We start from the raw sequence: 13,952 nt of genomic DNA, 5'->3' as shown, positions 1-13,952 counted from the left end.
GTGAGCTAATGGGAGTCTTCGCCTTCGCCATCACTGCAGACGGAAATCTACCAGACGCGATTCAGGCGCAAATCATGTTCCCGGATTAAGTCATGTATTAAAATGTCATTCATGTTACGCAGCTCAGGTCATAGCGGTGAGCCATGGGTCTTTCCACAGAGGGGATTGTGGGATATCTCAATGAGAAAAGCACAGGTGGAAATAACAAAGCATATGATGGTTGACTTCATGGTGCTTTGCATGCTGGCTCACCGCCCTGGTCTACTGGGATACTTGAATAGAACATGGGCCATTGTCAATGTTAGTATAACCTGTGCTTTTCCCACAAGTTGAAAAGTCGGCTGCCTATCAGATAACTACCCTTGGTAACTTCCCCCTAGGAAGAAGTAGTGTAACTGGTTGATGAAGTCCCAGTGGGAAGAAGAGGAGAAGCCCAATATAGCAAATACACATATTTGATGACGACAAAACACTTCTGTAATGTGTTAGTGTTCACTGAGCGGAAACACTAATATCCTTTAGCGTCAAAAGCTGCATTTCAATTGGCGGCAACTTTCCCCCGGAACTAAGAACCTTTGCAGGAACTCTGCTTTTCCTCGGAAGGAGCAGGTTGTGAGAATAGTTCTTAACGAAAGCCATTTAGTTTTATAGAGGTGACTCCTTTAACCTAAGATGAACAAAATGTGTTTCAAACTAATCTTTAATGTATAACATATTAGCATTTTCATTAGTATGATATTGTCATTGGTTTCAGACTGGAGTCTAACTTTGTATTTTCCACCACAGAAAAGGAGCAAAAGAAGCAACAGACTCAATAACTTTGGGATATTCCCACAGCTCTGCTCTGTTTTTGATGTTTGCCTTTAACGCCACAAACTCCGTGCACAGACATCAGCGGTGAAGCTCATCCTCCATCGCAGGTCAAGTCCCGACGCCGCCTCCAGGTCTGGATGGTATGTTTACAGCCAGAAATCATTTTCGTAATGATGATGAATGTGAAACCTTCCCGACAATATGCGCCGTGTGTACTGTTTCCCCCGTCCACAGCGTTTCAGCTGGGGACCCGGAACTCTCATTGCGTCGGCTCTTTCCATCTCCCTGTAATTGCTCCATCACTCCGCTGAAGGCGAATAAATAAATAAATAAATAAGTCAAAACAAACCCCAAAATGAACTGCCCCGCGCCGAGCATCCACAGCTCATTTAGCCCTCGGCATAATGAGAGCTTGCGTAAAAGCGCAATCAATTTCTAATGTGCTAGTTTACCGCACCCACCAGACTGACAGCCGACTCAATACACGACAAGAAATTTAATGGTGTTTTTTGGAGTAACAGTCTACAGCAATGCATGATGGGGAAACAAGGGAGTGCCCGGAGCGGCTCGGAGCAATGAGGGTGTCAAAACTGCTCGGGGGGGAAATTGGCAGGGGGAGATTGAGGAGCAGGGACAGCTGGGAAGAAAAATCAGAGGTGACCAAGTGATGAACGGCCTTAGTGTTAACCGGAGAAGTCTGTCGCAGCCTCACAACACAAACTCAGAGGGACAATGAAATGCGTGCGTGTTCATTTTTAAATCCAGACACCATTTGTGCGCAAGTACATGATACATAAGCCAACATACACTTATTTTAAAGCATATTATGTAGTCTTTACAGTGTTAGTCATTACTCCCCCCCCCCCCTTAAAAACAAATGCTAACCAATATGAAATAACAGACAGTTTCCCTTTGCCAGCCTCAAATAACGACCAGCAAGGCGGCCATCAGCAGCGTCAGAGGCAGGGAACACATCGACAGAAGATGGGTCCCGGAGGCGCCGTTAGCATGATCCGTTCATTGAACATGTTCCCTTCATCTAACGCCAGAGAGCTATTTAAGAAATGCCAGGAACATCGCGTACTGTTAGCAGGGGAGCAAGAGAGGAAACCGGCAGAAATTAAACGAAAAAAAGAAATAACAAGCTCAGAGAGGACAGAGGGTAAAGAGTCACTTCATGCAGACATCGTTAAAGGGAGAGGACTGTGGACACTAGCAGCTATTCGTCAGGTTTCAAGGGGAACTGTGTCACTGTTGAGGGATCACTTCCACTTCCTCTTCCTCAGACTCTTCCTGCTGGCTTTTCTTCTGGGAAAAGGAAAAAAAGGGGAGGAGAGGAATGTTTAAGACACAGCAAGTATCTCAATTTTATACTAAATTCTAACCAGTGTCGACAACATTCACACTGGAGTCCGATAATTCACTTCAGCCAGCAACTAGGGGTCACTCAATCAAAACAATTACAAAAGACTTTGCTTGATGAACTCCTGAAGCAGCGTGGGATCATGGGAGTTTTTGTCTTCACCACCATTGTAGATACAAATTCAGGCACAAATCTTGTTCATGGGTGAAGTCATGTATTAAAATTGTATTCACGTAACGCAGCCAATGAATAATCCGGACCATTATCAATGAATGACCAAACACTGGAAGGACAAACTGTCCAACTGGCTGACTGGCTAGCAGAGCGTTTATCCATCACCATGTGTTGTTTGCCCCGGAGGTTCTCTCAGAGGTGATCAGAGCCACGGATAAAGCGAATAAGATGACATCAAAGGCGAATAAAATAAAACATTTGTCACCCTGAATAAAACTGGGGATTTCTCTGGGTTGAACATTTTTGGAAACATTTTAGATAATGCATGAACACAATACAACAAAATAAATAACATAGGTGTAGTTGTTAAAGACATTGTAGTGAAGAATTGTTGCATATTATATCTTTAACATTCTCGCAGACTGCTCAACAGAAGTTTCACTCTATTGATTCGGTTGCACCTGCGTTTGCTGGAGGTAACGATAGAAATGTCTTTACACTACGAGTCCCAGAGTTCCTTTTTGAATGACACATTTATCGATCACCGGGGTGAGACGATGGGCTTCAGGCAGCTATTCTGTTACAAACTGTCAACAGGAAAACAAGTAGCCCTTGAGTTCTCCGTAAATCTCAGGCCGAGGCTTCTTTCAAATGTCCTCTGTTCAAGTATAGTCGCGCTAAAGAGACCCTCTAAAGCTTATATTTGTCAGAATATGATTCCCCAAATGACGCCTTAATGATGTTTTTATGACATTTTATCATAACAATGTACAAAAAGTTCAAACGGCCTGATTGCAGATACCAGAGACACGCAGGGCAACAGCACATGAACAGTACAGGCACGCTGGATGAAGTCGAGTGCCCTTGGCCAAGCTACTGAACCCCAAATGGCCCCTGATTGCTGTGCTGACAGAGGATGAATGGTGTGTGAATCAGAAAGTGCTGCATGGATGTGTTGCGTGGAACAGTGAATGGGACTTGAAGGTGCTTTGGTGGTCATTAAGACTATGAACACAGTGTTACCATGAGAGTGTATACAGCATGTGCGGAGGGTTGCCCGGCCCATCTGATGCATCTCGTTTCCTGTGAATCCTTTGAATCAAGCATGGAAACAGCACAGCCCACCGCTAACAACACAAACTACCACGCAGGGAAGCAACTGATGAATGTAAATGTATTTAGTAGCTAAGGCAGGATAAATGCCAGCCATAGATAACATAAAGAACGATATTACAATTTTTAGGAAATCGCAAATCAACAAGTACACCAAAACACTTGGGTAAGACTGGAGAAAGATGGTGCTTACAGTAAATAAAGAGATGACAGTACCAAGTGGACTTCTCTCATATTTACAATCAGTGTTTCCATAACACATTTAATCTCTATACTTCATCCGCATGTGTGTGTGTGAATGCACATCTTTGTGCATGTGGACAAGATAAACAAAACAGGCAAAGTAAAATTGCAAAACTCAAGAGGGAACCTTTAATCACAACTTGTGTCTAGCAACAACATATTAATGTTGTACTGTGACTGCTCGCTTGGTAATTAAAAGTCGGGGCAAGCATATTATTTCAAAATTGTTTTTAAAACAATTTAGACGAAAAGAAAAAATGTCACAAAGTTCAGGTCTGCAGTTTTCAGTCAGCTCAGTATTTGGCCCCCCTCTCGAGTGACGTAATTAAGCCCCTGTCTATTAAACTGCAAAAGTAACGTTGGTACATTTCAGCTAATTGTTTATGAAACCAGCTCAAGTAATAGTCTCTTGTTCCAGAACTAACCTGGAAGCAAACAGAACCATCAGGGGCTCAATTTATGTTAAAATGGTAACATTAACAAGGACAATGGAAGTAGGTGCGCTGAGAGAGATGCAGCGCCCCCTTCTCTCCAGTGGTGTGACTGCAAGGCAAATAAAGTTTACTTTGAAAGTTTGAAGGGGCTGCAACACCACCTACTGTCCAGTAGTGTAACTGCAAGCTAAATAGGTTTATTGAATTAAATACCAGTAGATTTACAGCTGTGTCAGAGTAAGGGTTAGTAAACGGCCATGTGATGTAACGTCAGGTCCTCGTGAATACTTCTGGTCCTTTTGATCATTTAAGCACAACAGAAATACATTTGAATAATTCCAAAGGAGATTCATCCTCCATCTGCCAGACTGATTATAAACCTCAGCATTCTGTGAAACACTGCTCATGTGAAATAAATTGGTGAGATGTCAAAATATTTTAATATCTGAATGATTGACAGTTATTATATGAAAAAGAAGTTAAGGGCCGAACGTGAAAACTCCACTTAACTAAAGCCTGAAAGATATTCAAAAGCCTTACCAGTTTGAGGAAGTCGATGAGTTTGTATGCGTCTTCTCCGGTAGAGAGGTCCAGAAAGTCCCGTGGGATTCTGTAGCTGAGGCAGGGACTGGGCTGCACCGTCACCTCGCTGTTAGTGCAGCGGAACGCAGGGCCCTCCTGCACACACAGAGAAACCATGATGATGAAGCTGCTTTACTGTGTTTCACGTTTCTTTCTCAGCTGAGCCTTCATCTTTCTATAAAAAGACAATGAAATAAAATGATCTGTTGGAATAGAAGAGGTTTGTTGATGGCTGACCTGGTGAGCGACTTCTCCGGACGTCAGCTCCTCCCAACTGAACAGCAGCGAGTCTGTCACCTGTCCGAACGGGTTCAGGTCAATCAGCCACACTCTCCCCTGCAACACACACACATGAAATGTAATGAGTGAAACGCGGTTTGCAAGGGGCAGGTTTAATTATTTATTTCTAAAACAGAATTCATGAGTGTGCTTACCTGGCTGTCTCTGTAGACATCAAAAACAACTGCAAAACAAAAAGAAACACTGAACATTCAATAACTTAACATTTATATCACATCAACTAGTTTCACAAAGACAAAGTAGAAAAAGTGCCTCTGCATTCATCTGCACGTGTGTGACCACCATGCCTAAACAGAGACAAGCTGACCACTATAGCAGCAATGATGGTGAGGACAACAACTCCTATAATCCCAAACTAGTCCATCTTTTGTAACAGTTTAGACTGAGAGAATCCTGTGTTTAGCATACTTTGTGACCATGAGAAGTTAAAAGGAGTTTTTAGGAAGAGTGTGAATAACAGAAAAGGAAGCTGGTGCTCACAGTCTTCGTCCAGGAAGTTGTACTGGATGTGCTGGCTGAAGAAGTCCTGTATGGCGTGAGAGATCTGCTCCTCCTGCTTCAAGACGTGCTGGTAATACTGAGTGTAGTCTCTCTGAGAGATGGCTGAGAGACGGGACAGATACAGAAATATAATGCTCAAACAATTAACTAATGGATATAATAGTTTAAAAGGTACAACTTGGCAGCTGACTTGGTAAAATGTGACAGAGCTGTGATAGTGTCTTTGGTTTACAACAGTTGCTGATGATGTGATAGTGAACGGTGGTTGTTTTACCGATCAGTTTGTTTTCTTTGACAAAGCAGCGAAACTCTCCACCAGAAATCAGCTCGCTCCACTTTCTCAGGACCAGCTGAGGACAGAAGGAAAACACGAGTGATAAAAGGTAGGCTTCCCACATGATGGAACACTGAATCCTCTTAGGCACAGGTCCGGATGAATACATCTATATTAAAGTACGTCAAAACTAGTTGGGACAATGCGTTATATAATATGTATGATTTTGTTTTTAAATACCTCATAGTTGATATCAGGATCTGGGGAGTCCTGGTCACTACAGTGAAGGAATCTGCAAATGAAGAAATTTTGAATGAATTAAAAAAAATTTAATGCAATAAAAATGAAATGTGGGTTCTGTAGCATCAATATGGAACAGAAGAGTATTAAGGTCAGAAATTAAGAAGAATGAGAAGAGGTGAATTTTAATATATTTTGCATCTCGGGAATAACGTCAAAATGTTTGGTTTAAACTTGACATTTCCAGATTTTAAGAAAATATCAGACTAATAATGTGAGCACTTATGACTGCCTCTATAAAATGCCTTTTCAAGTTGAATTGATGAAATTGTTCTTCAGCAACTGTTTAAGTAACAAAGAAATCCTTGTCATGTCATCCACCTTTACTGTATATAAGGTCTTTTGGTTACACTATTGGTTATTGACTCTACCATTCACTCTTCTGACTGATCAAGAGCAGTCGACTTTATTCTCAAATAAATCTGGCTCCCCTCAGTGGGGAGGTGGGGGGGGGGGGGTTCAGCCGCGTTTTACTGCAGATTCTGATCAGCCTGTGCACAGCGAACCATGTCCTTTGTTGGTGGCTGTCACATGCAGTCGCTTCATAAAGTTTCCGGACCCGTTTGTTTTTTGCACGCTTAATTAGTCATTTAAATTTGATATTGACCAAATCGCCATGTTTGCACACCAATCTTTTGAGTAGGTAGTCAGATCTTTAATTCAGTAGTTTGTAAAGAGCCCTCTGGCAGCAATTCAGTGCTTTGAGCACATGTGGGTTTGGTCACATTCCTTTTAGCAGATCCTCTCAATCTCTGTTAGATGGGATGAAAAGATTTTCAGGTCTCTCCAAACGTTCTATGGGGTTTCCGTCCGAGCTTTGGCTGGACCACTGAAGTGCCAATCCACCCCTGGGTTGTCTTGGGTATATACTTTGGGTCATTGTCGTGCAGGGTGTTCTTTGGCCTTCATGGCTGGATTTTTGCCCTTGACATTATATACACAGATGTGTGACTTTGTAAGGTGTGTCCAATCAGCAGAGGTGGACTCCAGTCAAGTTCTATACACATCTGACCTGACCGCATGTTTAAACACCTTCATTATGGATCGAGTGAAGAACAATCGACAAAGCTGTATATAGAACACAGTTAAAATGTGAAGGGGTCTAAATACTTTCTGTGTGTGAGTGTGTGTGTGTGTCGGTGTTGTTGGGATGCAAGGCTTACGGCTGTGCAAGGTCGTGGGTGACGAAGTCTGAACTTTTGAAGAGCAAAAATATATCACTGAGGCTCTGACACTGCAGGGAGCTGTTCAGAGCAATCCAGTTAGCATCCTGCAGAAGAGAGAGACACACACATGAACATTCTACATTATGCCTCAGTTTTTTTCCCCTAAATTTTTCATAAAGCAGCAGCGTGCAGTGTTATACCCGAGGAGCGCTCCAGTTGAGTTTTGGAAAGACATAGCCACCCAGGGCGTTTATTGCCTCCAGCACTCTCGAGGTGAATTCTGGGAACTCAGGAGCCTGGCGGGCAAAAAGATTGATGCATTATTAAGTCATGTAGATGCCACATGCGTGAAGGTTACACAAAACTCTTCACCATAACCGTGAAGAGGAAGTAATCGGACAAAAGCTAGTTTCAGGTATTGAATAAGAAACCATTGATGTCCTTACTGTGGCAGTGGTGGTTGTCTCGTCATCTGACCACTAGAGGGCAACAGAGAACAAAAACAGGTTTAGGTTAATACAAAATTACCAGTGTTCAAGAAATAGCCTTAAAAGGACAGATTGAGGAAAGTGATATTTTTCTGAACATTAGAGCATGGAAAGCTTTCAAATAATAATCCAAATAAAAACTAATGGAAGGAAATATGAGCATACCATGACTACTTTAAATTATGTTACCAAACCCATGCTTTTAGCTAAATAGGTGAAATACATTTTCTAATCGGGAGCTGGCGATGCAATGACTCATTTCCTATTGAAAAACAAGAAAAGGATGAAACCATTTCCAGGTGAACAAACCACCTCAGTTTCTGTTCCAATACCTGAACGTCTTCCTCTGCATCCGAGTCGTTGTTGTTGGTGTGTGTCTGCTGTGCGTTGTTGTCACTGGACACAAGAGAAAGGAACAGAGTCGATTATTTGGGAGCTGCATTACAATCTTAACATAAATCAAAACCATTGACAAGACACAAATCAGCTCTGATGATATTGTAATGCTGACTAGTAACGTTAGTTTGTCTGCTACAAAAAAAACAAATAGCATCTTTAGTTTGATGCTTCTCAAACACATAAGGTCAGCTGAAGCATCCTTGGATGGAGCATAGAAACTACAAAAGTCTATATGGGATCGATGCGGACATATTTAGGGTATGTAGGCTTTACAATGTATGTACTTCCACAATTGGGTCCTGCATTACAAAACAGGTTAACATATCCGGGATATGTTTTCACTATCTGGCTTCACTTAACATTAGCCATCCTGATACGAAGGTAAATTATTGATTGCCCCAGTTAACCTTGGGTTTTCTTCTTCAGCTACCAGCGTGTTCATGTGGAAGATGAAGAATCGTTAATTACAAGCAACGGAGAAAAAACCATAGGTTAAGTTCTTCATATGACATGAGAAGAAATTCGGCTATATTGACAAAAGTGACATTCAACAATGAGGAATTTAAATAATATGATCAAACAACTGTTTTTCAATAAAAAAATATTTACAACCACTACAGGTGTGGGTGTGTGTGTCCTCATACCTCCCAGAGACTACCAGTGTCCCATCGTCCAGTAAATAATCTATTACATTCTGAGGCAGTGGAAGAATCAGGCTGAAAAAGAAGATATATGATCATTCGGATTATAAACACATCCAATAATATATTGAATCACAGACATCAGAAGAGGTTCCTCCTGTGAACTCAGACGTCCAGTCACACACACGGTGGAGAATGAAGAAGACAGTGGAGGTTTGTGGAAGAGAGAAGACAGGGCTGCTCCTGCTGATCTGAACAACCTCAGGCTGTTTACCTTTTAATCGTGTGTTTCTTGAATATCGGATACCAAACCGAAAACTGACAGTTGACAACTTGCTCCTTCTTCATGCTGCAATATCCTGTAATGAAAACGTGTCCATCGGTAAATATCCTCCGACTCCGCTGTTTTTTTCCATATCTATGTTTTTTTTCCCTGAGTCTATCTGCGGCATTTTAATGAAACAAGCTGGATTTTTTTTTACATATAGTAAAGATTATTTTAAAATGTGTTTAAATTCCAATAGTTATAATCAGTTAATAAATGTGATTTATTGCCGGAACAATTTGGTGAACTGGTGTTTTCAGGTGGGGATGTTATTTCGAGGTACACAAGGAGGCGTGGTTCAAGCGAACCCGCTGATTTTAACATAGATCGTCTATGAGAAAGACTGGACGCTCAGTACCTTACACATTTTTTTAAGGTTGTTTGATAACTCCGTATCATTCTTACAATAGAAGACGAAAATTTATTTTTGTTATGAAATAATAATTTTCGACAATATTTTTATATTTATAATTTATTTGGTGTTTTTTTGTTTATTTCAACTAACAGTATTTTGCACATTTATCGAAAAATCTTTCTATAACAATGGTTGTTTATTAATCTTTTTAGTAATTATATGATATAATCTACACTAAGAAATATTTAATTAATAAATGCAGTCTTTTAGGAAACTTAACTTGGGTGATGTTTGCCCTACCGGAAGTGCTAGCGGAGTGACCCATCTGTGCTTCTGTATATCTCTTCCACCGTCCACCACTAACCACTAACGCGCGGCTGCAGTTTCACGTGAGTTAACTTTAGTTGTTTTCCTCCATTTTTCCAGATTATTTTAAAGTTTAAAAAAAACACACGAGCTTCCAACGTGTTGTCATGTGGAGCAGCTAGCACACCTAGCGGAGAAGCTAACCGCAGCTGGGACTGTACACGTCCCTCTCGGTCAGAGTTTGCTCTGTGTTTGTGCAGCCGTTAATTGAGCAACGCATGACCACCAACCTCCCGTCTCGACCACACACTGTTCATGAAAAGGTCTGGCAACTGGGGTTTGTAACCGAAGCCTCGTCTGATGTCGTGTTCCATCCAGGTTTAAAGTTGTCTAATTGTCTTCTCGTCCGTTTACAGTCGTCCCGATGTCAACAATGAGCAACAGTGAGGAGCCCAAAGTGACCACAGCCCCACACATAGTGGACGAGGAGGTAGGCTTGGTTTTTCCCACAATAGGATTTCTCCTCTGAACCAAACTGGATGCATCAGTCTTTAATAATATCTAATGTGCAGATAGGGCATACAATAAAACACATATACTGTGTATAATATATAATTATCTATTTATTGATGCCCTAATTTAGTCTAATATGGGAATTTTTGTGAGTATAGATGTGAAAAGAGTAAAACAATATATTAAATGTTGAATCTAGGACACTGTGTGTTCAATCAGAGTTGAATCAACTCTTCTAACTATTTTAAGTACAAGCTTCACAAACCTGTGTTTACGTAACCTAACCAGTTTCTGGTGAGTGTCATCGTTGCTTTGCTTCGTAGCTTAGATTGAACTGGAGGAGGAACTGTACAATCAGACCCGATTTTCTTTCTGTCATTGCTTCCCCACCGCTGTCTCACAGATCACCACCGATAAGAAGTAATCAAAGTAACCATCTACTTCTTAAAATAAAGTTTTTACATTATACTCTATGGACTTATAGTGGATACAAACATTTACATGATGGTGTTGTTGACCAGAAATGGGAAAGATGTTATGTTAAAACCATTTTCATAATCTTCTTTCCCATAGTCTTAGCTGTGAGTCACTGAGTAAAAGTGTCAAATAGAAAATAGAATCAAACCGCAAAGTCGACATTCGTCACCGTAATTTTTCTTAAAACTCTTCCTTGTATAGAGCTTTTAAGCTGTTAAGCATTGTGATCACTAAGTGATACATTAATAATACATAATAATAACTTGAGACCCAAGGACACTACTCGGGACGAAAAGAAAAGACTCCACACAAAGATATTTTGGGGCTTAAGTTTCGTACCTCTCAGGCCGTCCTAGCTCAGCTTCGTCATACTTCCCTCTGTGTTCCAGCTCATGGCAACGGGAAAATGGATAAAACTGGAGAAAACAACGTACGTGGACCCAGCTGGAAACACCAGGTACTGCTCTATAACTCACTAATATCACTTAAAGTAGAAAACAAAGCTGCTTCCCCATGAGCTGCTTTGACTCCCCGTTTTCAATCCACCAGAACCTGGGAGACTGTGAAGAGGACAACGAGGCAGACCCACATAGAAGTGGACGGTGAGCAATATCCCTCTCTTTCCCTGGCTCATCGGCTTATAGTCCAGTTCTTCAGAGTCTAACACGATTCTCCTGCAGGTGTGGGAATCATCGCCCTCCTGAAACGGACGCTCCATAAAGACTGTGTAGTGATGGTGAAGCAGTTTCGTCCTCCTATGGGATGCTGCTCTCTGGAGTTTCCTGCAGGTCAGGCTTCTTTCCCCTCGCATGCATGGACATTTATTTTGAACTATGGAAGGGACAATAATGATAAGCAGCTCTGCATGCTATATAGTTTGGTTTCAACCGATACAATGGTGTATATTATCGGTGTCTGCTGTGCTCAGGGTTGATCGACGAGGGGGAAACGGTGGAAGTTGCTGCCCTGAGGGAGCTGAAGGAAGAAACCGGCTACAAGGGCGAAGTAGCAGGAGTTACTCCAGGTATCACCACACAGAGGGATACTGAACAGCTCATACATCAGCTTCCTCCCCTGCTTGTATCTTACCACTTGTTTCCAGGTGCAGTCTGGATGTGTGTGTAGTGTTAATAGTATTTCTTTGATCGTAGTGACCTGCCTGGACCCCGGGCTGTCTAACTGCACCACTCAAATCGTCATGGTCAACATCAACGGAGACGACATGGAGAATATCAACCCGACGCAACAGCTTGGTGAGCAGGGTTCAAACATTCATGCACCTACTGATTCATTTGTTCGGTCCCTTATCCTTGTTTGATTAAACATTTAACCCTCATCCTCTCACACTTGTTCATCCTTTTATTTGCTCAGTTATTATATGATTTAGTCTCTGGCTCATTTCATTCCTGTCACCCCTTACTCATTCTCAAATGCCGGACCTCTTGTACCATGTTAGTCATCATTTAATCATTCTCAAATCTGAATTAAGTCTGAGCTGTGACCAAGATCCACAAGAGGGACTGTTGAACGAGTACAGTCAGTCAGTAGCCACTCGGGGAGTAAAACTTGTTCTGCTTGTTCAACTAGAACAAAGAATCCAACACATTTATACGCCTCTATGCCCGTACATTAACTTGCTTACAGTATTAAAATGGACCCCCACAGATTTTCGTGTTTTAAAATGAGCAGAACTCTACGGTTCTGTGTCATGAAAGTGTTTGCTTGAAACATACAAATAGTTTTAACCATCTCCTGTTGTGTTCTCCCACAGGCGATGGAGGTGAGTTACCTTTTTATTACTTTTCAGAAATAATCTTTTTTCTTCCATAAGACAAATCATCACACATCATCACCACTTGTATCTTCTCTCTCCAGAATTTGTAGAAGTCATCCTTTTACCTCTTGATGAATTCCAGTCGAAAATAGACGGTGAGACCTTGTTTCTTTTTTTAGCAGAGAACTTATCATGACAGCAACAGGATGGAACACACCATCGCAAAAACGCTAACATACTTGTTGCTGGTTCGATTTTGCAGATCTGATGAAGAAAGAGAAAATTGTGGTGGATGCTAAAGTTTACATCTTCGCCATGGGGATGGTTCAGGCCTTCTTCAAACCGAGGGAGCTCCCTGTCCTGAAGCAGTAAAGCGTCCCGGGGATCGAAAGGAATAACTGTCTTTAGTTATATTCCTAGGGCTCCTACACAGGACTGGAAAGATTTGAAAAAGCACAATTAAGGAAACAGTTGATTTCCCTCTTCTAATAAGGCCTCATGTGAAGTATTAGACTTGAACTGTGGCTTTATACCCCATGTAACCACACCCAGTATTTTAATATTTGTCCATTGAGCAACATGGCAGAAAATGCAATGAAATTGAACACGACATTTATGAAATCAAATCATTAAAATCAAAGTCTTACAAAAAAAACCTTGGTTTAAGAAACTGAGCCTATGAAGGAGCCCTAGTTACGCTACATGTCCTGGACCAATGTTTGCTCTCAGTATGGAGGAACTGTAGAACACCGTGAGGCTGCACAATCCGGTGGCCGAGTATTTGCACGCTTAACGCCGAAAATATCTCAGGCTTTAGTCTTGTATGCCTCAAGTGACTAACAGTTGTTAACAGGTTTTTACGAGAGTATAAGTAGTTTGATAGGATGCCATTTATTTTGATTTTTTTTTTTTTTATCTTGTAATTGTGAAACATTCCTTACATTCCCTAATATAGGTTTTGCTGAATATATGGAGGGAAAAACATCACCTCACTCCATCTAAACTCTGGTTCTTAGTTTGATATATTCATTCTTTTTCTCAACTAGAACTTTGAAAATAAGGTTTTGGTTTCAGTCTCCAAGAATCCAAGATTTGGATTACAAACATTTAACAGATCTATCAGTCTGCCAAATCACAAAATATATCCTGCAATGTATTAAAAGTAACATATTTTGGACTATTAACAGTTTTAACTAAATTAGTTTTTTTTTGGTTTGACTCCATAGTAAATGAGCAACAGATGTACTTTTCTGATAAAATCTGTAATTGACCAAAAGGATCCTGTGCTGTGCCTCTAACCTCATTACGGTGCAATTAACTGACGAATGAATAAATGTCATACTACCTATGTCCTGTGGGCTTCTGTTCTTTGATTTGTTTGTCATCGTGATTACACAAAAATACTATCAAA

The 13,952-nt window shown here is 41.1% G+C and overlaps 2 protein-coding genes across 5 annotated transcripts; one reads left to right on the top strand and one right to left on the bottom strand.

Annotated features, from left to right (window-relative positions):
- Positions 1-1,294: 1,294 nt before the first annotated feature.
- cdc123 (cell division cycle 123 homolog (S. cerevisiae)) lies at positions 1,295-9,162 on the bottom strand. Of its 2 annotated transcripts, none has more exons than XM_062382580.1 (13): positions 9,066-9,162; positions 8,795-8,866; positions 8,084-8,147; positions 7,710-7,742; positions 7,464-7,559; positions 7,261-7,367; positions 6,038-6,089; positions 5,798-5,873; positions 5,503-5,625; positions 5,157-5,185; positions 4,960-5,058; positions 4,681-4,818; positions 1,295-2,121 (listed from the first exon to the last, which is right to left on the bottom strand). In XM_062382580.1, exons 1-13 carry the CDS (start codon positions 9,137-9,139, stop codon positions 2,062-2,064), a joined length of 1,023 nt encoding a protein of 340 aa, XP_062238564.1. In that variant the 5' UTR covers positions 9,140-9,162; the 3' UTR covers positions 1,295-2,061. The 2 variants fall into 2 exon arrangements, with proteins under 2 accessions (XP_062238564.1, XP_062238565.1); XM_062382581.1 differs by having other exon boundaries at positions 1,295-2,118.
- Positions 9,163-9,735: 573 nt separating this feature from the next.
- Positions 9,736-13,889, top strand: nudt5 (nudix (nucleoside diphosphate linked moiety X)-type motif 5). 3 transcript variants are annotated; one of them, XM_062382579.1, is made up of 9 exons: positions 9,736-9,860; positions 10,194-10,267; positions 11,157-11,224; positions 11,317-11,369; positions 11,448-11,555; positions 11,696-11,791; positions 11,919-12,029; positions 12,643-12,696; positions 12,804-13,889. In XM_062382579.1, exons 2-9 carry the CDS (start codon positions 10,202-10,204, stop codon positions 12,911-12,913), a joined length of 666 nt encoding a protein of 221 aa, XP_062238563.1. In that variant the 5' UTR covers positions 9,736-9,860; positions 10,194-10,201; the 3' UTR covers positions 12,914-13,889. The 3 variants fall into 3 exon arrangements, 1 of the variants encoding a protein (XP_062238563.1); XR_009920083.1 differs by adding an exon at positions 10,038-10,100 and having other exon boundaries at positions 9,843-9,860; positions 11,919-12,696; XR_009920082.1 differs by lacking the exon at positions 9,736-9,860 and adding an exon at positions 9,869-10,100 and having other exon boundaries at positions 11,919-12,696.
- The last annotated feature ends 63 nt before the right edge of the window (positions 13,890-13,952 follow it).

Source organism: Platichthys flesus, chromosome 23, assembly GCF_949316205.1.
Source record: "Platichthys flesus chromosome 23, fPlaFle2.1, whole genome shotgun sequence".
In the NCBI taxonomy this organism is placed as follows: Eukaryota; Metazoa; Chordata; class Actinopteri; order Pleuronectiformes; family Pleuronectidae; genus Platichthys; species Platichthys flesus.
The sequence above is the reverse complement of the archived record's forward strand: the minus strand, read 5'-3'. Positions and strand labels throughout refer to the sequence as shown.